At 40.0% G+C, this 26080-nt stretch overlaps 1 protein-coding gene across 1 annotated transcript in view; it reads left to right on the plus strand.

Moving 5' to 3' along the window:
- Window positions 1-25721, plus strand: part of C4bpa (complement component 4 binding protein alpha) — a 46936-nt gene extending 21215 nt beyond the window's left edge. The window contains exons 8-11 of the mRNA XM_036201983.1: window positions 2197-2385; window positions 8741-8908; window positions 25049-25224; window positions 25557-25721. Of these exons, the coding sequence (XP_036057876.1) occupies window positions 2197-2385; window positions 8741-8908; window positions 25049-25224; window positions 25557-25721 (698 nt within the window). The remainder of the gene's footprint in view (window positions 1-2196; window positions 2386-8740; window positions 8909-25048; window positions 25225-25556) is intronic.
- Window positions 25722-26080: the final 359 nt, after the last annotated feature.

Raw genomic sequence — 26080 nt, forward strand, 5'->3', positions numbered from 1 at the left:
CATATTGAAATACAGAAGCTCCAGGAAAACAAAAAAATCCTGACCAATAAAAATATCACTGGAGGTATCACAACCCCTGATTTCAAGTTATACCACAGAGCTATAAGTAGTAAATGCATCATGGTACTGGCATCAAAACAGACACATTGACCAATAGAGTAGAACGGAAGACTCAAATATAAGATCACACTCCTAAAACCTTCTGATTTTTGACAAAGAGGCCAACAGTACACATTGGCAAAAAGACAGCATCTCCAACACACTGTGTTGGACAAACTGGATAACTCCATGTAGAGGAATGGCACCAGATCCTTAGTTCTTACATCCATATGGATCAAGGATCTCAATAATACCTGATAGCTTGACTCTGTTAAAGGGCAAAACAGTGAATATGTTCCAACTTACATGCACAGCAAAGGACTTTCTGAACAGTCTGCCAGTATTCAAAAGAATAAATACTAATGACTGAAAAATATTTTTTAGCATGTTCAAAATCTGTAGGGAATTTTCAGGCAAATTAAACTAGTTTGTGGTTCCATTTTACCAAAGTCAGAATGGTTAAGATTAGGAATAAGGAATAAGAACAAATGCACTGTGAACATGGGGAAAGTGGATACTTACTCATTCATTCTTGAAGTACGAGCTGGTACAGCTACCATTGAAACAAGTGTGGAAATTATTCAATAAGCTAGAAATAGTTCTACCATATGATCCAGCTATTCCACTCTTGGGCATATACTCAAAGGGCTCAAGTCCTGCTATAGAGATACTCACTCATCTGTGTTCATTGATGCTCTATTCACAATTGTCAGGAAATGGAGCTAGTCTACATGTCCATCAAATGATGGATGGATAATGTAAATGTGATAAGTTTACACAATGCATTATTATTCAGTTGTTATGAAAAATAAAATTTTCAGGTAAATTGCTGGAGCTTGAAATCATTCTGAGTGAGGCAACCTAGGCCTAGAAAGACAAGCATTGCATGTTCTCTTTCACATGTGGATAATGGCTTTGTATCTTTAGATATGTGTTTAAATTGTAGTACCCATAATAATCAATAAAATAGGAAGGGCCCACAACATGATATTTCAATGGAAGGGAGAAAAAATTGCAGTTGATATAATGAGGGCAATGGGGCATAGTGGAATAGGAAAGTTTAAAAGGGAGGGTGAGTGGGAGGGCAAGATAGAGGAGAAAGTATGGGGAGAGATAACACTAAAGACTTTTTTTAAAAAGCCATTTGGAAACTCATTACTTTATAATCTTCTTAAAAACATACATACATGCATGTACAAAGAGTTTAAATGGACTTATCTTGTAATGGGGGTTGCAGACAACAGTGCCTCTCTCGGGCATCATAAGCTATTTGAATAAAAAGCACAGTGCCACATATGGTTACTTCTTTAATAGGTGTTGGTCAGTGGGGTACCAAAGACCCTTAACAATTATAGGTTATTGCCATCACTCATACTTCAGTCATAGAATATGGAGAAATCAAGTTTATATCAATCTAGATGCTTTATCCTTCATGGCCGTCTTTCATTGGATTGTGAGGTGATGTGCACACTACCAGGAGGGGGAGGAGAGAAAGGCAATCATTAGTATTATCCAGCTGTGAACTGTTGCAACATTGGCCTGGCAAGATATGCCCACTGGTGCAATAGAGGTATACATGTTATGGGAATAACCAACCACCCTCTGCTTGTATTTAGAGACAGGAAACAGAGCTGTTATCAATTGATGACTGCTAGGAAATGGAAGGTCAGATTTTTTTGTTGTTTTGTTCAGGATGCAGTCTCAGATAGGCTACTCGTGCTTCAGCAGGTGGCCCTACACTGGTGCACATGCTGGTAGCATCAAGTGCACTCAGTGTGTTGAAAAAAAAAGTATGAACTTGAGAGAGGCTAGGGGAGCAACTGTTGTGGAGAGAATTGGAGTTGAATTGATTAAAACACATTATATGCATGTTTGAAATTACCAAACAATGAAAGAATGGCTTACTTGGAGAAAGTGACTGGACTTGAGTTTTTTTTTTTTTTTTTAGAAATTCTACAGGAGGTAGAAACTGAGATTTTGGGTTTCCTTTTCTGTGCCCCAAACTTCTCTTTGGAGTTGCAGAAATTGAGTCATTAACTGTAAGAAACTCCTTCATGATGATTTCATTGACCCTTATTCTCCATTTTTGTTTTCTAGAGATATGTTGCCCAGTACCAGACCCAAAGAATATTAGAGTCATTCGACGTACAAGCATGTATCCTGAGAATGGCTGTACTTATTTCCATGATGAAAAAGTATCATACAAATGCCATAATGGTAACACCTTTTCAGCTACTTGCAAATCAGATGGCACATGGTATCCCAGAACTCCGTCATGTGTTCAGAGTAAGAATGAATAGAACTATGTTTTGTGGGGGAGAGTTTCTTTTTTTTTTCATTTTTTAAAAATGTATTTATTTTATGTGTATTGGTATGTTACCTACATATGTGTCTGAGGGTGTCAGATCCCCTGGAACTGGGGTTACACACAGTGTGGGCTGCCATGTGAATGCTGGGAATTGAATCTGGGTCCTCTGGAAGAGCAGCCAGTGACCTTAACCATTGAACCACCTCTCCAGATGCAGAATTTCTTTATATTAATAGTGTGGAGATTATTTAAGGAAGTTTTATCAAGAGACCAAATGCAGGAAAATGTAAGGTCAAGGCTAGCTTGGGCAGCATAGTGACAAGGATGGACTACATAGGAAATCCGGTTATCTTTTGCTGCATTGTTCCCTCCACTAAACTAGTGATTTTCTTCATCTCTAATACAATTTGGCTTTGAAATCTACTTTATCAGATACAAGAATAGCTATTCTCCCTCATTTTTGGTTTCCATTTGCTGGATAAATCTTCTTTTAAACTTTGACTCTCAGTCAGTGAATGCTTCTTGGAGACCACAGAAAGTTGCATCTCATTTTTGCAATCAGTAGTCAGCCAGGGTCCGTCCTTCTGTGGATGATTTGAGAACATTTATGTGGAAGGTTATTATTAAGGGACAATGACCAGTTCCTGTGATGTTGGTTGTTTCTCTGGTCGGTTGAATTGCTGTTCATTCTTTGTGTTCTCCTCTCTTTGTTTACTCTGCTGGACATGATTCCTTCCTAGCTCTCCTTCATTCAGCCATTTCTCTCACGGTGTTTATTGTGCTCTTGTCATTGAAAATGTCTTCCTCTTCTGCATAGAGTTCCTTTTTGTGTCTTCTGTGGTAGTAGCGTGGTGGAATTAACTGCCTCAGTTTGAGCTTGACTTGGAATAGCCTTTGTTCTCTGTCAGATTCAAAAGATAGCTGTTATGGTCAGTTTTAATTGTCAGCGAGAATCACCTGAGAGGAGAATCTCAGACAGACAGATTAGGTAGGCCTGTTGCTATAAATGCCGGGGGTGGAGGTGGGGACTGTTTTAATCATTTTAATTGATATGGGAAGACCTACCTTGAGCATGGGTGATACCATTTCATAGGTTGGGCCCTGGACTGATGAAAAGGTGAGGATGATCTGAGTGTGCATGTGTGTTTTAATCCCCCCTCTGCTTCCTGACTATGGCTGTAATGTGGCTAGCAGCTTTAAGCTCCTGCTGCTTACTTCTCCACAGTGATGGATCTGGAACTGTGAACAAATAATAATCTTACTGCAGTAGTTTGAATGTAATTGGCCCCATAATCTCACAGGGAGTGACACTATTAGGAGGTGTGGCTTTATTGGAGTATGCATGGCCTTGTTGGAGGAAGTGTGTCATTGTGGGGCCAGGCTTTGAGGTTTCCTATGCTCAGGATACTGCCCAGTGTTTCAGTCCATCTCCTGTTGCCTGCAAGATAAAGGACTCTCAGCTACTCCTCTAGTACCACATCTGCCTATACAATGCCATGCTCCCTGTCATGCTATAAAATGGACTGAACCTTTGAAACTATAAGTGAGCCACCTCAATTAAATGTTTTCTTTGTAAGAGTTGCCATGGTCATGGCGTCTCTTCACAGCAATAAAAACCCTAAGATATCCATCCTAAGTTGCTTTTGTTGGGGTGTTTTATTGCAGGAACAAGAGACACAACAGACATAATGACTTTGCTGGTTATAGGAATTGTTAGGTACCGATTTCAGGGCTTAAAGTATAACATTCCATAGTTTCCTGACTTTTAGACTTGATAAGTGAAAAAGACCTGATGTTTTTTCTGATGCTTCTTTTGTTGTAGTTATGTTGGCATTGTCCCCTTCCAGCTTTTAATATTATCTCTTTGCTCTGTGTATTTCCTATCGTGAGTATAGTATGTGATAGAAGGGGCCATATCTCAGGTTGGAATCTCCATTTCTTTCAAAATGCCTCTTATTTTAATGCTTGTTTCTTTCCCCAGATCTGGGACCTCTTTTGCTTTACCTTCACTGAATAGATTCTCAGCGCCTTTAGTATCTGTCTCTATTCTTTCTCCTGCCTGTGGATTCTCAAGTGTGTCCCCTCACTCACATCCCAGAGTCCTTGGATGCTGTTGTCACAATCATTTCCTTTTCTTCTCGTCGATATTTGTATGTGATATTCCCTCAATCTTGTCCTCTGTCCCGACATCCTGTCTTCTACTTGTCAAGTTGGGAGTTGGTTGGCACCTTCATTGTATTTTTCCTTTGATTCGTGGAGGTTTTCTTTTATATTTCTGTGTTTTTCAAAAATCCCAGTTTATTTGCTGAATTTATTTCCATTATACTGGCTTTTTTAAAATATACTGCTGTTTTTCTCATCCATTTTGCTGACTTTTTCCTCTATTTTTCTATCCGAATGCTGAGACTAAAGGCGTGTGCCACCACTGACTGGCTTAGACAGACCCTTCAATGGTTAACACTCTAACTATTGCTAGATGAGTACCTGAGAGAAACAGCTTAAAGAAGGGAAGAACTATTTTGGCACATCAATGGAGGTAGGTTAGTGATCAATTAGTGATCAATGCAGGAGGATCCACTGCATTGTGGGTGATGCCATCTTGGGCTGGTGGTCCTGGGTTCTATAAGCATGCTGAGCAAGCAACATGTAACAAACCAGTAAGCAGCACTCTTCTGTGGAATTCTGCATCGGCTCCTGCCTCCAGTACCTGCCCTGCTTGAATTCCTGTCCTGACTTCCTTCAGTGATGAACATCAATGTGGAAGTGTAAGCCAGATAAACCCTTTCCTCCCCAACTTGCTGTTTGGTCACGGAGTTTCATCACTGCAATAGAAACCCTAACAAAGACAGCAGCTTCAATTCTTTTGAGTCTATGATGAAGTTGCAATGGGATGTCATGGTGAGGAAACGCTGAACACTTCATAGTGGCCAGAAAGCAGAGAGGTATTGGAAGAAAGGGGAATAGAGCACGATACTTACTTCAAAGACATGTCCACAGTGTCCCACCTCTGACAACTAGGCCCTAGTTTCTAACCTTTCCACTACTTCACCTAAATGCCATCAAATTATGAATCTATACATGGATGTAATCTCTTGAAGAAATCAGAATCCTCATGATCCAATTGCTTCATTAAAGTTTGAACACTGTTGTACTGGGAGCCAAAACTTCAATTCCAACACCTTTTTGAGGGAGATACTTGATGTTCAAACTGCAGCATGCGACTCACATGCCAAATTGATCAGGAACATGACCTCAACTGTTGAAACAAAGGAGGTGCCTTTAGAAAATGGAGGCAGAGATGCCAGGCTTTATTCTGCTTTAGAATAAAAGGCATCTACCAAGCATCTTTGGGCTCAAGTGAGGAGTCTGTTTGCCATAACTGGGAGGTCTGTGTGGGGTGCAAAGCTAGTGGAACATAGGGGTTATTTTAGAGAATTTAGTATATAGACACATTGCAGCAGCAAGAGTCTCCATTTCTGCTGATATTTTCTTGAGCTGATATCTTCCTCAAGGGAAAATGTGTGGCTTGCTATAGGTGGGAAAGTGGCAGTTTAGATAGTCCTCTCTGCAGCTAGTTTCTCAAGTTGCCTTCATCTCTAAGTGATCAATGCAGCAATCATATTTTGGGGTTGCATGTCCTTAGCCCTCTCATCTTCTAATTGTTTAACCCGTCTACTCTGTAGTCCTTAAAGCAAGTACAGATTGAGGTTGAGCAGTCAAGAAAGTCAAACTCATTCCTGCAGTATTTATCTATCAAAACAAATCACAGTCTTCAAGGGTAGAAGGTGTCTAGTAAAGACAATTGCTACTGTGGCTTTTTGATTACTTCCAGCCACAGTGTCATATCAAGGACATCAATGATGGAATGTTGGAAAGTCCATAACGATGACTGGCCTTGGTCAATGGGAGTCCATGTTGTTGGCCCCTGCGTGTCTTCCACTCAACCACCATGAAATGCTTTTCCTATCCCCTCATTCTACTTGTTGGACTGCATGGTGAAAAAAGGAAATGACAGGGGATATCTAACTTTAACTGGTAGATATCTACTCGGTCCTTTAACACCTCTTAATAGGGGATGTGCTGCCATTAACACACACAGTGAAAACCTTCAACCTTCCTGCCCACTCTGTGTGTCGACCACTTCCTTGCCGGGATTCCAGTATTCCAGTATTGTGCCTAGTATTCCAGTCTTTCTCCTTACAGATATCTGTCCAGATAAACCCTTCATCCTATCTCAATAATCTGAATGTAGTCAATTCTTGGGCCACTTCTTTTCAGGTGTGGCCACCTACAGCTTGGCCTATCAGGAAGGGCTCCCCTTTGAGAGGACTCTGACAGGGTTTAATGGAACCTCCATTCACTTCAGCTTGTATACACAGAGCAAAGTGCCCATCCATGAATCATGCTGAGACCTTTCCTCATCCTGCCCATGAGCTAGAGTGGAGAATGCCAGAAGTGTGAGTTAAGGCGGAAGCAGGGACTGAGATTCCTAGAGTGCGTTTTCAGAGATGTCGTCAGATTCTTCCAGTGTTTTATCCCAGATGTTTCATTTCTATTTTATACCTGGCTTTATAACTTGATACATTTCACAGAGCTCACTTGTGACAAATGATTCTGGCTATATGGTCAGTTGACCCAAGGTCAGGAGCCTTGTCTAAGGACTAAGTAAAATGGTAAAATGCCAGGATTTGTGTTTCAATCAGCATGTAATTCTCATCTGCAGCACACATCCTTCCTTCAGGACCTCAGTAGCCTATGATGTGCATTTCCCACCAACATTTGAAGATTTCACTATTATAGCCAGCTTCAATACACAAAGCCCAATCCTAGAGACTAACATCAGCATGATTTCACTATAGACTCACCCAGATCTGCTAAACATTCCTTGCCAAACAGAAGCACCACTCAGACATGGCACTCTCATGTGTCACCTAATATAAGGGCTTAGAGCAAGATTCCCAAGTAGAGATTATGCTGCCTCTAGAGTCTAGAAAGGACTGCTTGGTGTTCAGCTCCTTCCTTATAGTAGGATGTTCAAGTGGCAGTCATGTGGCTTTAGCTTCAATGGATACCTAATAGTTACTGAACCTTGAAAGTAAAAAAAGAATTATCAGTGTGGCAAGTCTTGGACAATTTATATTCTGTGCATTGGAGTACCATCATGCTAGCCATTTCATGCTCATCACTAGAATTAGCATGATGCCATTAATATATTGGATCAATGTAATGTGCAATGGATATCCAGATTATCAAGGTATCTTTGTACCTTCTAATGCTGCGACCCCTTAACACAGTTCCTCACGTTGTGGTGAACGCCAACCATAAAACTATTCCCATTGCTACTTCATAGCTGTAGTCTTTCTACTGTTATGAATTGTAATGTAAGTATCTGATGTGCAGATGGTATTAGGTGACCCCCATGAAGAGAACTGCTGTTTGACTGAAGGAAAGCAGGAGAATTATCACAGCCTGAGACCCAAGATGGAAGTGTAAGCTCTTGACATTTCCAAGTGTGTCAATGCTGTTCCTAACCTCTTTTTTGAAGTGGATGGAGAAAAACAGGCCTTTGCTAAATCAGTGACTTTATTTACTCAAAGCTGAATTATTCTTTTATAGTAAATATATCACATGGGGTTCAGCTGTTGTTATGAGAAGTCTGAGGTCTCCAAAATCCAAACTTTGGAGTGAAGAAGCTGGTGAATTTAATAGAAATACGAGAATGGCCATTTCAACATATTTAGTTATATAAGAGTCTTACTGTCTTAGTTGGGGTGTCTATTGCTGTGAAGAGACACCATGCCCAAGGCAACTCTTATAAAAGAAAATAGTTAATTGAGGGCTTGCTTACCGTTTCAGAGGTTGAATCCATTGCTTTAGTCTTGTGTAAAGGTGAAGCTTCATGGCAGGAGTGTAAGTTGGAGCGAAACTATTTCCCCAGTCATGAGGCAGAGAGGAAAGAAAGAGACAAGAGGGCTGGAGACACACAGTGTCCATAAAGAGAAAGCCTCTAGTGACCTAAGAACCTCCCACAAGGCCCCACCTTGTAAAATTTCCAACACCTACCAACAGTGTCAGCTGGGAACTAAGCCTTTAACTTATAGGTCACTTCGAGAAATTCACCATCCAAATTCTAACAGTGGGTAGTTTGAGACTTCCAAATTCCTGAACCTGAGGCTTCCAGGAAGGTCATTCAAGTGCATGGCTTTGGTCCAGGGATCTTCCAGGCAGGGAGGAAAGAAGGACAGAATGAACCAGCCACAACACACAACTCTGGGGAAGCGCTGTTTGACATATTTCACAGGCTCACCTTCTCTCCTGTGTTTTATCATCCAGGTTGTGATTTTCCTCCAGAAATTGCCCATGGACATTATACTGTCACATCTAATAAAATCATGCCAAATATGGCAACATATCAGTGTGATAAAGGATACAGCCTGGTTGGAGAGGCAAATATCTCCTGCCTATTTTCACAATGGAGATCAGCAGCTCCACAGTGTAAAGGTAACTTCCACATTCTTCCCACCCCATGGCCACATGGGTAGGATTGTTGTCAGGAATGGAGAGCAAAGTTATTCCCTGACAGATGAAGGATAAAACATTTGATTATTTTTTCTTGTAATTATATGATTTTTCTTTTCTTTTATGAATTTTTCTCCTTTTTTATTTATTATATTTGTGTTTTAATTTTACACATCAGCCATGGGTTCCCCTGTCCTCTCCCCTCCCGCCCCTGCCCCCACCTTTCCCCAGTCCCTCCCCTCCATTCCCAGCTCCTCCAGGGCCAAGACTCCCCTGGGGATTCAATTCAACCTGGTGGATTCAGTATAGGCAGGTCCAGTCCCCTCCTTCCAGGCTGAGCAAAGTGTCCCTATGTAAGCCCAAGGTTCCAAACAGCCAGCTCATGCACTAAGGAAAGGTCCAGGTCCCACTGCCTGGGTGCCTCCCAAATACTTCAAGCTATTCATTTGTCTCACTTATCCAGAGGGCCTGATCCAGTTGGGGGCTCCACAGCTTTTGGTTCATAATTCATGTGTTTCCATTAGTTTGGCTATTTGTCCCTATGCTTTTCCAATCTTGGTCTCAACAATTCACACTCTTACAGTCCCTCCTCTTTCTCGACAATTGGACTCCTGGAACTCCACCTGGGGCCTGGCTGAGGTTCTCTTCATCCACTTCCATCAGTTATTGGATGAGAGTTCCAGCATGACCATTAGGGTGTTTGGCCATCTTGTTGATTTTCTCCAAGAACCAACTCTTTGTTTCATTAATTTTTTGTATTGTTCTCTTTATTTCTATTTTATTGATTTCAGCTCTCAATTTGATAATTTCCTGGCATCTGTTCCTCCTGGGGGATTTTACTTCTTCTTGTTCTAGAGCTTTCAGGTGTGCTGTCAAGTCACTAGTGTGAGATTTCTCCAACTTCTTTATGTGGGCATTTAGTGCTATGAATTTCCCTTTTAGCACTGCTTTCATAGTGTCCCATAAGTTTGGGTATGTTGTGTATTCATTTTCATTGATTTCTAGGAAGTCTTTAATTTCTTTCTTTCTTTCTTCCTTAACCCATTGGTAATTCAGTTGAGCGTTATTCAGTTTCCATGAGATTGTAGGTTTTCTGTAGTTTTTGTTGTTGTTGTTGAAATCTAACTTTAAACCATGGTGGTCTGATAGAACACAGGAAGTTATTCCAATTGTTTTGTATCTGTTGAGATTTGCTTTGTGGCCAAGTATGTGGTCAATTTTAGAGAAGGTTCCATGGGGTGGGGAGAAGAAGGTATATTCTTTTTTGTTCGGGTGGAATGTTCTGTAGATATCAATTAAGTCCATTTGAGTCATAACATCAGTTAAGTCCATTATTTCTCTGTTAAGTTTCAATTTGGCCCATCTGTCCAGAGGTGAAAGTGGGGTGTTGAAGTCTCCCACTATTAATGTGTGGGGTTTTATATGTGATTTAAGCTTTAGTAATGTTTCTTTTACATATATGGGTGCCCTTGTGTTTGGGGCATAAATGTTCAGAATTGAAACTTCATCTTGGTGGATCTTTCCTGCGATGAGTATGTAATGTCCTTTATCATCTCTTTTGATTGATTTTAGTTTGAAGTCTATTTTGTTGGATATTAGGATGGCTACACCAGCTTGCTTCTTAAGACCATTTGATTGGAAAGTCTTTTCCCAGCCTTTTATTCTTAGTAGGTGTCTGTCTTTGAATTTGAGGTGTGTTTCTTGTATGCAGCAGAAAGATGGGTCCTGTTTTTGTATCCATTCTGTTAGTCTGTGTCTTTTTATAGGTGAATTAAGTCCATTGATATTAAGGGATATTAATGACCAGTGATTGTTCATTCCTGTTATTATTTTTATTTTTTGGTGGTAGCATGTGTGTACTTCTCTTCTTTGGGGTTTACTGCTGTGGTGTTATCTATTGCCTGTGTTTTTGAGGGTGTATCTGACTTCCTTAGGTTGGAATTTTCCTTCTAGTGCTTTCTGTAGGGCTGGGTTTGTGGATAAGTATTGTTTAAATCTGATTTTGTCTTGGAAGGTCTTGTTCACTCCATCTATGATGACTGAAAGTTTTGCTGGGTATATTAGTCTAGGCTGGCATCCATGGTCTCTTAGTGTCTGCATTATATCTGTCCAGGTCCTTCTGGCTTTCAAAGTCTCCATTGAGAAATTGGGTGTTATTCTGATGGGTTTGCCTTTATAAGTCACTTGGCCTTTTTCCTTTGCTGCCCTTAATATTCTTTCTTTATTCTGTACGTTTAGTTGTTTAATTAATATGTGGCAAGAGGACTTTTTGGGGGGGTCTAGTCTGTTTGGCGTTCTATAGACTTCTTGTATCTTCATAGGCATTTCCTTCTTTAAGTTGGGAAAGTTTTCTTCTATGATCTTGTTAAATATATTTTCTGTGCCTTTGAGTGGATATTCTTCTCCTTCCTCTATCCCTATTATTCGTAGATTTGGTCTTTTCATGGTGTCCCAAATTTCTTGGACATTTTGGGTCATGACTTTGTTGGCTATAGTGTTTTCTTTGATTGATGAATCTATGTCTTCTAATGTATCTTCAACACCAGAGATCCTCTCTTCCATCTCTTGCATTCTGTTGTTTGTACTTGCCTCTGTAGTTCCTGTTTGTTTACTCAGATTTTCTATTTCCAGCATTCCTTCTGCTAGTGTCTTCTTCATTTTTTCCATTTCCCTTTTCATTTCTTGGACTGTTTCCCTCATCTGTTTCATTGCTTTTTCATGGTTTTCTTTCAGGGACTTATTGTTTTCTTCTGCTTTATTTGTCCTTTCTTCTAGTTTTTTTATAGCATTCTTCCCATTTTTTGTTTGTCTGTTCCTCTACTTTATTTTTGATTTCTTCTATATAAAGCTCTAGCCTCTTCATGATGTTACTTATAAGGTTGTTTTCTTCTGCTTCTTCCATTCTGTGATGTTCAGGTCTAGTTGTTGGAGAAGGGCTAGGTTCTGGTGATGCTGTATTGCTCTTTATTTTGTTGTATGTACTTCTGCTTTGGTGTCTGCCAATCTCCTTGTGGGTTCATTCTTGGTCTTATCAGTACACTTGGTCCAAACAGAGCTGACAGATTTAGGGAGCCTCTCTCTGGTCCAGATGGAAGCTCTGGGCCAGATGGGAGTGCTGGTCCAGATGAGAGTGCTGGCTGGATGGGAGCTGGGGGCTGGACTCTGAGTCTCAGCAAGTCCCTTGGGGTCTCCTTATCTTGTCCAGATGGGAGTTCTGGGGCAGGATGGAAGCTCTGGTCCAGATGGGAGTTCCAGGGCAGAATGGAAGCTGGGGGCTGGTCTCTGAGCCTCAGGAAGTGGCTGGGGTCTCGGGCAGATGGGTGTGGGGCCAGGGCATGGAGGTTGTAGGGTCCACTGGAGGGTCTTGGAAAGGGGGAACCTTCCTGGTGGGGGTGGGGGTGCTGCCCTATGGCCAGAACCTGGGTCCCAGTTGGGCAGGCCTTCTCCGGAGTGGCTGGTGCCCCAGGCTGTGACCTAGGTGCAGGCCTCTCTGGATGTGATCCCAGGTACTCACCTCTGGTCCAGGTGGGAGTTCCAGGGCAGGATGGAAGCTGGGGGCTGGTCTCTGAGTCTCAGGAAGTGGCTGGGGTCTCAGGCAGATGAGTATAGGGGCAGGGTGTGGAGACTGCAGGGTCTGCCTGCAGTCTTAGAAAAGGGGAACCCTCCTGCAGGGCCCACCAAATGAATTTTTTTGTTTTTAATACATTCCAACCTCAGTTTTCCCTTCCTGCCTTCTTCCCATGCCCCATCTTAACCTCTGCTCTCCTTCAGATCCATTCCTCTTCCATTTTCCTTCAAAAATGAGCAGGCCTCCCAGGAATGTCCACTGAACTTGGCATAACAAGATTGGATGAGACTAGGCACAAACCATCATATCAATTTTGGGCGAAGCAACTCAGTAAGAGGAAATGGATCTCATGAGCAGACAAAATAGACAGAGAGACCCCTACTCCCACTGTTAGGATTCCCACAAAAATATCAAGCTACAACCATAACATATATGCAGAGTTCTTAGTGCTGTCCCATGCAGGCTCCATGGTTGCTGCTTCAGTCTCTGTGAGCCCCTATGAGCCTTGCTATGGTGATATCTGTCGGCCATTTCTCCTGGTGTCCTTGACCCCTCTGGCTCCTACATTTCTTCCTCTTCCTCTTCCATAGGGTTCCTGGAGCTACAAGGGGAGGAACCTGATGGAGATCTTCAATTTTGGCTCTCTATTTAATGTTTGGCTGTAGGTCTCTGCATCTGCTCCCATCATCTGCCAATAGGAGCCTCTTTGATGACTATTGGGTTAGGCACCAATTTATGAGCGTATAAGAATATGGTTGGGAATCATTTATTGATTTTTTTCTATTTGTCTAGCCTGGGATGTCTAGCCTCTATTCCTGGTCATCCAGGCAGCATCAGTCATGGGCTCCCTCTCGTGACATGGGCCTCAAGTTAGACCAGTCATTAGTTGGCTACTCCCACAAGTTCTGTGCCTCCATTGCCCCAGTACAACTTGCAGGCGAGGTAGAGAATAGGTTGAAGGTTTTATGACTGGGTTGGTGTGTCCCTGTTCCACCTCTGGAAGCCTTGCTTGGTTATAGAGGATGGTTGGTCAGGTTTTGATCCCTCCATTACAAGGAGTCCTTATTAGGGTCATCCTCAATAGACTCCTGAGTTTCTACTGGACTGGGTTTCCACATCACCTGCCCCCCAAATGTCCTCCAATTCCAGTCATCTCTTTTAGTGCTATCACCCTTCACCCCTTCTCCCTGTCTGATCCCTCTTTGTTCCCACCCCCACTTGCTCTTAGACCACCCACAAAATCTATTCTATTTCCCCTTCCCAAAGAGACAGACCCATGCATCTCCCTTAGAGTGTAGCAGGAATCTTAACAGGTTTTATTAATAAGAACAAACCTGAGGCCAGTTATTGGGGTGAATGCTGGAAGATCAGAGACACAGAACAAGCCACAGCTTCCTCACCTTGCCAGTTCCTCAGCTGGTTTTGTTTCCTCAGACTGCAAGTTTCTGAGTCCTCATCCCAATGGCTCTCAGCTGAGCTGCAGCTCGAAAGCCTGAATGCTTAACCAGCCAAATGCTTCTAGTTTCTGGTCTTCACGCCTTATGTATCTTTCTACTTTCTGCCGTCACTCCCTGGGATTAAAGCCTGGATTTCTGGGATTAAATGCATATGTCACCATGCCTGGCTGTATCCTTGAACACACAGAGATCCACCTAGCTCTGCCTCCCAAGTGCTGGGATTAAAGGCATGTGCTACCACTGCCTATCCTCATGTTTAATATCATGGCCGTCCTGTTCTCTGATCCCAGATAAGTTTATTAGCCTGCACAATATTTTTTGGGAACACAATACCACATTTCCCCTGTTTTTGTCTAAAATTTAAAAAAGCTTATAACTAATACAAGAAAAATCATATCCAATAAGTATATACAATATACACAGTCAAGATTACATTAATGATGTCTAGTCCATTAACATTTGACAGATTCAGACAAAAAACTCCATTATATATAACAATGTCCAGTCCAGTAACATTTGAAAAATTCAGACAAAAAAATTTTTCATTACTTATCCTATTTAAAACATGTAGTTCCTTTTTAAAAGTATATTCAAAAATTGATCTTTTTCTTATCATATTCATATTATCTCTTTTTTCTTTTCATAAAAATTCCAATAATCTACCTTTTGTCATTTTTATATCTTTCCCTTTTTCTTTTTAGTGTAGATTCAGTGATCTACCCATTTATCCTATTATTTCTTTATCTTTTTTCTCAGGGTAGATTCAGTGATCTACCTCATATCTATATTAGAGCATTCCTGTTACTTAGCCTTCCTGGGTCTGTGGATTGTAGCTTGATTATCATTGACTTAACAGCTAATATCTACTTATAAGTGAGTACATACTGTGTTTGTCTTTCTGGGTCTGTCTGGGTTATCTCACTCAGGATGATTTTTTTTTCAAGTTTCATTCATTTGCCTGAAAATTTCATGATGTCATTGCTTTTAACAGCTGAGTAATACTCCATAGTGTAAATGTACCACATTTTCTTTATTTATTCTTCTATCGAAGGACATCTAGATTGTTTTAAGTTTCTGGCTATTATGAATAAAGCTACTATGATCATAGTTGAGTAAGTATCTTTATGATAAGAGGAAGCATCCTTTAAATATATGCCCAAGAGCAGTATATTTGGGTCTTGAGGTAGGTCAGTTAGCAGTTTTCTGAGGAAGTGCCATAATGACTTCCATAGTGGTCGTATGAGTTTGTACTCCCACCAGCAATAGAGGAGTGTTCCCCTTGCTCAACATCCTCACCTGCATGAGCTGTCAGTTGTATTACTGATCTTAGCCATTCTGATAGGTGTAAGATGGAATCTCAAAGTGGCTTTGATTTGCATTTCCATGATGGCTAAGGATGTTGAACATTTCTTTAAGTGTTTTCTTAGCCATTTGAGATTCTTCTGTTAAGAATTCTCTGTTTAATTACATTGGAAGGCCAGCAGTGAGCAGAACTGAGGGCTTCCCCAAAGCTGTATTAAAAAAATAATAAAAAATGAATTCTCTGTTTAGCCCTGTACCTCATTTTTTTAATTCAATTATTTGGTTTGTTGATGTCTAATTTCGTGAGTTCGTTATGTGTTTTAGATAATAGTCCTCTGTCAGATGTGAGGTTGGTGAAAGTCTTTTCCCATTCAGTAGGCTGCTGTTTTGTCCTATTGACAGTGTCCTTTGCCTTATAGAAGCTTTTCAGTTTAATGAGGTCCCATTTATTGATTGATGTTCTTGGAACCTGTGCTCTCAGTATTCTGTGCAGGAAGTTGTTTCCTGTGCACGTTTAAGGCTATTCCCCACTTCACTTTCTCTTCTGTCAGGTTCAGTGCATTTGGTTTTATGTTGAGGTCCTTGGTCCACTTGAACTTGACTTTTGTGCAGGGTGATAAATACGGATCTGTTTGCATTCTTCTAGATGCAGATATCTAGTTAGACCAGCACCATTTGTCGAAGGTGCTTTCTTTTTTTCATTGTGTGTTTCTGGGACCTTTATCAAAAATCAGGTATCCACAGGTCTATAGATGTATGTCTGGGTCTTTGATTAGATTCAATTGAACACTGTTTTTATGCCAATACCATGTTTTTTTTTATTATTATAGCTCTGTAATATAGATTGATATCAGTGATGGTGATACCTTCAGAAGTTCTTTTATTGTGTCAGATTGTTTTAGCTATCCTGTTTTTCTTTATTTTTCCATAAAAATTTGAGTATTTCCTTTCAAAGTCTATAAAGACTTCTGTTGGAATTTTGGTGAGGATTGTGTTGAATCTGTAGATTGCTTTTGGTACAATAGCCCTTTTTTTTTTTTTTTTTTTTACTGTGTTGATACTTCTGATCCATGAGCATGGGAGCTCTATCTATCCTCTGATATCTTCTTTGATTTCTTTCTTCAAAGATTTAGAATTTTTATCATACAAGTCTTTCACTTGCTTGGTTAGAGTTACTCCCAAGCTATTTTATATTGTTTATGGCTGTTGTGAAGAGCATTGTTTCCTTGGTTTCTCTCTCAGTTCATTTGTCATTTATACATAGGAGGGCTACTGGTGTTTTTTAGTTAATCTTGTATCCAATCACTCCACTAAGGTGTTTATCAGCTGTAGGAGTTCCCTGGTAGAATTTTTGGGGTTGCTTATGGACACTATCTCAACATCTGCAAATAGTGACATTTGACTTCTTTATTTCCAATTTGTATTCTCTTGATCCCCTTAACTTCTCTTATTGCTCTAGCTAGAACTTCAAATTCTATATTCAATATATATGGAGAGAGTGGACAACTTTATCTTGTTCCTGATTTTAGTGGGATTGCTTTGAGTTTCTCTCCATTTAATTTTATGTTGGCTATAGGTTTGTTGAAAAATACCTTTGTTAGGTTGAGGTATATCCTTTGTATCCTACTCTTTACAAGACTTTTTTTTTTCATTTTTCTTTATTACAAAATTTTCTATTCACTCCACATAGCACCCACAGATTCCCCCCTCCTCTCTTGTCCCACCCCCCAGCCCAATCTCCCAAGCAACCCTGCATCCCCCAAATCAAGGTCTCCCATGGGGAGTCATCAGAGCCTGGCACACTGAGCCTAGGCAGGTCCAAGCCCCTTCCCACTGTACCAAGGCTGTGTAAGGCATCACACCACAGGCACCAGATTCCCAGAGGCCTGCCCATGCACCAGGGACAGATGCCAATCCTCTTGCCTAGGTGCCCCCCAAACAGTTTGAGCCAAACAACCATCTTCTGTATCCAGAGGGCCTAGTCCAGTTCCATGGGGGCTCCACAGCCACCAGTCCACAGTTTGTGGGTCAGTCATCTCTCTTTATAAGACTTTTATCATGGAGGGGTGTTGAATTTTGCCAAAGGCTTTTTCAACATTATAATAAGATGATCATGTGCTTTTCTTTCATTCAATTAGTTTATATGGTGGATTTCATTGGCAGATTTTCATATGTTGAATCATCCCTATATCTCTGGGTAGAAGCCTATGTGGTCATGGTGGATGATCTTTTTGGTGTGATCTTGGATTCAGTTTGCCTGTATTTTATTGAGTATGTTTACATCTATGTTCATAGGGAAAATGACCCATATTTCTCTTTCTTTGTTGCATCTTTGTGCGGTTTGGGTATCAGAATGACTATTGCTTCATAGAATGAATTTTTGCAATGTTCCTTCTGTTTCTATTTTGTGGAATAATTTGAAGAGTATTGGTGTTATCTCTTTGAAAGTCTGGTAGAATTCTGCACAGAAACTATCTGTTCCCTGGCTATTTATTTATTTATTTATTTGTTTGTTTGTTTGTTTGTTCATTTGTTTAGGGGGGCTTTTAATGACTGCTTCTATTTCCTTAGATTTATTTAAATTGTTTCTGTGATCTTGATTTAACTTTGGTAAGTAGTATCTACTAAGAAAACTGTTCATTTCTTTTAGATTTATCAATTTTGTGGAGTATAGGTTTTTAAAGTATGTCCTAATGATTCTTTGGATTTCCTTAGTGTCTGTTGTTATGACCCCCTTTCTGTTTCTGGTTTTGTTCATTTGGATATTCTCTCTCCATCTTTTAGTTAGTTTGGATAAGGGCTTGTCTATATTGTTAATTTTCTCAAAGAAGCAAATCTTTGTTTCATTGAATCTTTGTATTGCTCTTTGTTTCTATTTTGTTGATTTCAGCCCTCAGTTTGACTATTTCCTGCCATCTATTCCTCTTGGGTGTATTTGCTTCTTTTTGTTATAGAGTTTTCAGTGTGTTGTATGAGATCTCTCCAATTTCTTTATGCAGGCACTTAGTGCTATGAACTTTCCTTTTAGAACAGCTTTCACTGTGTCCCATAAGACCAGGTGTGTTATATATTCATTTTCACTGAGTTCTAGAAACTCTTTAATTTTTTTTTATTTCTCCCTTGACTCAGTAGTCATTGAGTAGAGTTGTTCAGTTTCCATGAGTTTGTAGGATTTCTGTTGTTTATCTTGTTATTGAAATCCAGCTTCAATATGTGTTGGTCTGATATGATCCAGGGGGTTATTTCAATTTTTTTGTATCTGTTTCGATTATTTTGTGGCACAGTATGTGGTCAATTTTGGAGAAAGTTCTATGAAGTGCTGAGAAGGTATATTCTTTTGTGTTTGAGTAAAATGTTCTATAGATATCTGTTAGGTCCATTTTGTTTATAACATCTGTTAACTCCAGTATTTTTCTCTTTATTTTATGTTTGGGTGACCTATCTGTTGGTGAGAGTGGGGTATTGAAATCTCCCACTATCAATGTGTGAGGGTCAGTGTGTGATTTAAGCTTTAGTAATGTTTCTTTTACAAAAGTGGGTTCCCTTGCATTTAGGGCATAGATATTAAGAATTGGAATACCATCTTGGTTAATATTTCCTTTGATAAGTCCTTCCCTATCCTTCTTGATTAATTTTGGTTTGAAGTTTATTTTGTTAGATATTAGAAGTGCTATACCAACTTGTTTCTTAGGCCCATTTGCTTGAAAAATCTTTTTCCAACCCTTTACTCTGAGGTAATGTCTATCTTTGATGTTGAGGTGTGTTTCTTGTATATATAGGAGAAGGATGGATCCTGTTTTCACATCCACTCTGTTAGTCTGTGTCTTTTTATTTGGGAATTTAACCCATTAATATCAAGAGGTATCAATGACCAATGATTATTAATTCCTGTAATTCCTGGGGTGTTTTTTCTTTTTTTGCTGTTTTTGATGATGGTATATAAGTGAGTGAGTGAGTGAGTGAGTGAGTGAGTGAAGGAGGGAGGGAATGAGTAAATGTGTGTGTGTGTGTGTGTGTGTGTGTGTGTGTGTGTGTGTGTGTATGCTTCTCTCTTTCTCTCTCTCTCTCTTGCTTACAGACTGTATGGCTGTGGCAGGCTTCTTGCTATCTAGTTCTTATATCTTAAATTAACCCATTTCTGTTAGTCTATACTTTGCCACATGGCTTGTGGCTTACCAGTGTCTTTACATGTTGCTTTTCATGGCGGCAGCTGGCGGTGTCTCTCCCCAGCCTTCTATTTCCCAGAATTCTCTTCTCTCTTGTCCCGCCTATACTTCCTGCCTGGCCACCGGCCAATCAGAACTTTATTTACATAGAGCAATATAAGTTTTCCTGCCTGGCCCAGTCAAGATAAATCTCTCTTATCCGCCAGTCCCACAGTCACTCAGACCCAACCAAAAAAACATACAGAGACTTACATTATTTAAAAACTGTATGGCCATGGCAGGCTGCTCGTTATTTACTTTTTCTCTCTTAAATTAACCCATTTCTGTTAGTCTATACTTTGCCACATGGCTTATGGCTTACCAATGTCTTTACATGTTGCTTTTCATGGCGGCAGCTGGCGATGTCTCTCCCCAGCCTTCTATTTCCCAAAATTCTCTTCTCTCTTGTCCCGCCTATACTTCCTGCCTGGCCACTGGCCAATCAGAACTTTATTTACATAAAACAATATCCACAACAAATTACATATAACAAAACAATTATCAAGCAAGAATTATAGTTATAATATTTAGTCTATTTGTTTTGGCAAAATTAAACAAAATATTCTATCTATCCTATATTTATGAGTCTAAGGTTTATATCTAACTTATCTTTTATCATAACTAAGGAAAATTATACCTATTTAGTCTTTAACTACATCAAAGACCTCAGAAGGATATAATATTACCTGAGAACTGGGAGAAGGATGCAAGCAACTTTCGGGAGGCTTGCAGGGTAGACAGAGACAGCTGGCAGCCTGGACAGTCACCTAATGTTCCTTTGTAAAGTTGGGGCATTTGTCTTCAGCCCACAGGGCTAGAGTCTCTCAGTCACTTCTCTCAGTGGCCTGTAGAATGTCTGGCAGTTTCCTCTGTGAAGCAGGAACCTGAAGGACCATTTTGTCAAACAAAGTTTAGTGGTCACCTTTCTATGGATCCTGCATGTTCAGTTGATCAAACAGTCCAGGCAAAAAGTTTCTTGCCCAAATGGCTATTTTTGTCAAGGTGAAGATAAACTCTATATGAAGTGTCTTCTATGCCCATCCTCCTCTCTGAAGTAAATCGGTGCTGCCAGGAGCAGACATGTCTCACTGTCCAGAAAGTCTAAATTTTTAAAATATTTTAAATGCCATATTCTGTAGATCTTTGAAGTATTTGAAGATTACCTATCTATCTGAAATATATCTATGTATACCTAGAAGACTTAACTAACATAGCTATAAGTATGATTATCATAGATGACTAATTATTAATCTATTTTTAATTATCCATTACAATTTTAAATGAGCTGTACAAACATAATACCTTAAACAAGAGTAGAAATATACACACAGTATAACAAAATTAACTTCAAGTTTGTATCAATAGACTAAAATCTATAATAATGTAAAACATTTCAAACAAGTTGTTCTTTAGAAGTAAGTTCATTAATCTATTCTTTCATCCTATTATATCTATATCATATCCCCTTTTTTTCTTTAGAAAGAGATTACATTTATAATCAACCTGATTTAAATAAAAGTATTGGTTTTTCTCTGTCCCATACCAGAGGGCTCTTCTGATTTGGGACACAAGAATCTCTTAACCTTTTCTTTTAGCAATATCCCTGGGTTTAGAGAAGGAGTGAGCCAATTCCATCTCCAAAGCCAGCTTGAAAATTTTGGGAATGTGGGCATAGTTTTTCTTACTACTTGCTGCTGGAGCGGGGCACTGTATCTTATGGGGACACAAAGAAAATTTTAGGATTATGGAGTAGTCCATGAAGGTATATAGTTTGAGCCAGTTGCCTTGAAACCATTCTGGATGTTGGATCATCTGGGCCATGGTGTCATTGGAGACCTTTCAGGGGGTCTTGGCTGATCAAAACTGATGTATCTTAATCTGGAACAAATACACAGCCTCTGGCTTTCTATGGAAACAAAAGCAGAGACTCTTTTCTAAAGCAACATATCCTTATATCCAAATTTGAAGTCAAGGTGTCTTTAAAATATACTGATTGGCTTAATTCCTCTGCCTTTACAATCAAATATCTCTCTTTAGTTAAAATCCCAAAGACAACACAATCCAGATTATCTGTGTAATATCCATCTTTTATGTGGCTTATTTTTTTATACTACCTTTACTGTCTCTTTAAAGACTTTATTTTTAAAAATTATTTGTTTATATAACTGTATATATTTTTTTCTCTTTCAAGCCTATGTACATTTTTACACATATTGTAAAGCATTTAAAGTCTTGTTCCATCTGAATTTATCTTATTGTGAATCAATTGCTTTAAATTGCAGCATTTCTAAGGCTGAAATACTGCTGTGGCTGCTGGCTCTGCCCACCTCAGCTTTCCATCATGGTGGTGTCACAGTTTACCGCCAGCTCTGGGTCTGGAGCCATGCGTACCATCAACTATCAGAAGCAGTTTCATCAAAGCAGCGCATAACCCAGAAACCTTTCTTTTTTCTTTCTTTCTTTCATTTTCTTTTTTTTTTTTTTATTAGCAAAGGCTAAATCTACCACGCAGCAGAGTAAAGCACCACTTGCAGACGCCTCATCCCCGCCACACTGCAGGTCAGACGCACACGCCAGGAACCCACCATAGTAGCTCAAACCGGCAGGCTGCTGCTAACTTGAGAGAGACAACTAGGAAGCTGCCTTCAGCTCCGTCTTAGAATCTTTTTTTTCAGGTTTTAGGTGGAAATTCTTGCCAACACGTTGGGCACCATTTGTAACTAGAGTTTTCCTGCCTGGCCCACAGTCAGTACAAATCTCTCTCACCCACCAGGCCCATAGATGTTCAGACCCAACCAAGTAAACACACAGAAACTTATATTGTTTACAAACTGTATGGCCGTGGCAGACTTCTTGCTATCTAGTCCTTATATCTTAAATTAACCCATTTCTGTTAGTCTATAAGTTGCCACGTGGCTGGCAGCTTACCAGTACCTTACATCTGGCTTGTCATGGCGGCAGCTGGCAGGTCTCTCTCTCTCTCTCTCTCTCTCTTTTTCTCTTTTGTTTTGCTGGTGTGAGATTATTTCCCATGGCTTCCAGTGTGTAGTTATCCTCCTTGGGTTGGAGTTTTCCTTCTAGTACCCTCTGTAGGGCTGGATTTGTGGATAGATATTGTTGAAATTTGACTTTATCATGGAATGTCTTGTTTTCACCCTCTATGATGATTGAAAGTTTTGCTGGGTATAATAATCTGGGCTTGCATCTGTTTTCTCTTAGAGTCTGCAGGACATCTGTTCAGGTCCTTCTGGCTTTTAGAGTCTCCATTGAGAAGTCAGGTGTGATTCTAATAGGTCTGCCTTTATATATTACTTGCTTTTTTTCTCTTTCAGCTTTTAGTATTCTTTCTTTGTTCTGAATATTTAGAATTTTATTATGTGGTGAGGGGATTTCCTTCTCTGGTCTAATCTATTGGGTGTTCTGTAAGCTTCTTGTATGTTTATAGGCATCTTTCTTAAAGTTAGGAAATTTTTCTTCTATGATTTTGTTGAAAATATTTTCTGGGCCTTTGAAGTGGGATTCTTCTCCTTCTTGTATTCCTATTATTCTTAGGCTTGGTCTTTACATAGTGTCCCAGATCTTTTGTGTCAGGAACTTTTTAGATTTAATGTTTTCTTTGACCAATGTCTATTTCTTCTATTGTGTATTCTATGCCTGGGATTCTCTCTTCCATGTCTTATAGTCTGTTGGTGATGCTTGCATTTGTGGTTCCTGTTCACTTACCTAGATTTTTCACTTCCAGAATTCCCTCATTTTGTATTTTCTTTATTGCTTCCATTTCCATTTTCAGGTCTTGAATAGTTTTATTCATTTCCTGGAACTGTTTGTTTGTTTGTTTTTCCCTGGCTTTTTTTTAAGGGATTCATTCAGTTCCTTTTTAAGGACCTCAATCATCTTCATAAAGTTTGTTTCAAGGTCTGTTTCCCTGTGCTTGAGCTGTGTTGGAGTATTTAGGGTGTGCTGTAATAGGATAGCTGGGCTCTGGTCATGACATACTGCTTGGCTGTTATTGTGTTCTGACATCTAGGCATCTGGGTTTGGAGTGATTGTAGGTTTAGGTGACAATTTCTGAGTTAGTCCTTGTTGGATGGATGTTTTGTTTCTTGGTTTCTATTTCTTCTCTTGTCTTCTGATAAATGTGGCCTGTGGTTGAGCAGGGGCTGGAGTGGAGGCTGGACTTCTGACAGCAACTGTGGTCGAGTTGAGCACAGGCAGAGCAGGGAGTCTCTTCCCCAGTTGGGGGGATGGAGCACAGTGATTAGAAAGGCTCCTGATTGGGGATAGAGTAGGGAGACACCAAGAGGGTGAGAGAGTAGGGGAGTTTGGCTGGCAGGCAGCTTACCTTGACTTCTTGCTTCAGTCTGTATGGTATCTGGTAGAGAGGGGAGTCTTTGCTCAGATTGGAGGCTGTGGCATGGCAGCTAGGAGGGTGCTAGACTGGGGAGGGTGGGAGGGTGCTAGACTGGGGAGGGAGTGGGAGGGTGCTAGACTGGGGAGGGAGTGGGAGGGTGCTAGACTGGGGAGGGTGGGAGGGTGCTAGACTGGGGAGGGCAGGAGGGTGCTAGACTGGGGAGGGCAGGAGGGTGCTAGACTGGGGAGGGTGGGAGGGTGCTAGACTGGGGAGGGTGGGAGGGTGCTGAGACAGAGGGGAGTTTGGAGGAGGGCAGCCTACCCAGACGTCTTGCCGTCAGTCAGTAGGGTCTCTGGTAGAGTCAGTTTTGCTTATTTTAAATAACTAATACAAACAGATGATATTCCATACAAAACCACAGAAAAACATGCATAATATTATTTCCTTCTACTTCTTCCTCATGGTCACAGTATCAGCCTTCTTAAGGCAGCTCATATTCTCAGTTTCTTATATGTATTTTAAGAAATATTATAGAAGCAAAACATGTTATAATTACACCCATAGGCCTGTAAAGAATTCAACAGAACTTGTTCTGGTACCAGCACAATCTCTGTTGGGCTCATTTCAAATAGAGTGATAGGTTTTGCCCTCAGAACTTTTGCCAAGGTTCCACCTACCATGATGTAGATGTGGTGTGTTGAGAAAACACAGTGCCAATTAGTTATAGGGAGCAGGAGGAGTCAGGATTAGGTCTTATGTTACGTTCATGTAATATTAGTATAACTATATTCATAGTAATTTGTGATTTATTTGGCATAATTGTCCCTACTGCTCACAGAAGATCAAAACTTCATGATTAGAGTCTTGCAGAACTATTTACAGTAAGAGTTAATGTGTCAAGAGAGAGTCTGGTGTCATATACACTGTTACAAATACCCTGTCATGTTATTTAAACATATTATAGCCATGGAAAAAGTTCTTACCTTCTTTTTATCTGAGTTTTCTTCTTCACAAAATGGGAAAATAATACTCACTTAGCAGGAGGATCATGGGACTTAAGTCAAAGTCATATAGAATACATAGATTGTTATGCTCAAGAAAAATGCTCATCAATATTTTGCTAACAAAATAAATGGAAAGCAGAATAAGCTACACACAAGATTTTTTTTTTTTTTTTGCTACAGGCTATTATGTTTTTCTCCTCAGATCACAATTATCTAAAGCATGTTTTCATTATAGCTCTGTGCCAGAAACCAGAGATAAGGAATGGATTGCTGTCTGCCGATAAGGATCAGTATGTTGAATCTGAAAATGTCACCGTCCAGTGTCACTTTGGCTTTGCCATACTAGGTTCCCAAAGTATCACTTGTTCAGAGAATGGAACCTGGTACCCAGAGCTGCCCAAATGTGAGCAGGTAAGTGGCACAAATCAAGAAGTTCTGTGCCATCAAACACTAAGATGGCTTCCCTGCCAATAGTGCTGACCTATGACTTGTTGTGAATCATTTCTAAGTCGTCCAGAGAACCTGTGTTTTCCTCAAAGTCTTTTGGTAAATTGGCACAGCATATTTTCCTATTTTCGTTTGAGGATATGCCATACTGAATCCTGTCAAGAATGAAATTCCATAGGCCTAGGAGTACTGCCTCCTATTTTTTTTTTTTTATGACCATGTAACATAATGTTGCTCTATTTCTTAGCGATCGTCTGGAGCCACTCACTGCTACCCCAAACCTCCATCTCTTTCAGGAGACCTCTAAAGACTGTGAGCATGTATATGCAGGCAAGAAGTTGATGCAATGTCTGCCAAATCCCAATGATGTGAAAATGGCACTAGAGGTGTACAAGCTGTCTCAGGAGATTAAGCTCTTAGAGCTCCAGATACACAAAGAAACACAAACTACCCTGGAGTGATGACTGGATGCTCTCTCAAGAAGGAAGAAGAAGCACAGCGTTGTCTTTCTGACTTCAGTGCCAAAACAGGTTGCCTGCACTTAGCACCTTTGGTCGCTTTGGCACTAATGTCCATGATAATAAATACCTGGTTAGGATAATTCATTAAAGCATAATGTTTTAAGTTTACAAAATAATTATTCATCTTGTGGTTCATAAATTTGCTTTTTCTGAATATAACGTGCACATATTTTCAATTAAAATTCAATTTTGCTCTTGTATTCATTTACTACTATATAAAACTAATCCATTTTATTTAAAAATATGAGGTACGAAATTAATCTTAGTGCACTCACACTACTGTGTCCCTGGACAGCCTC

This window comes from Onychomys torridus, chromosome 11 (assembly GCF_903995425.1).
Source record: "Onychomys torridus chromosome 11, mOncTor1.1, whole genome shotgun sequence".
Lineage (NCBI taxonomy): Eukaryota > Metazoa > Chordata > Mammalia > Rodentia > Cricetidae > Onychomys > Onychomys torridus.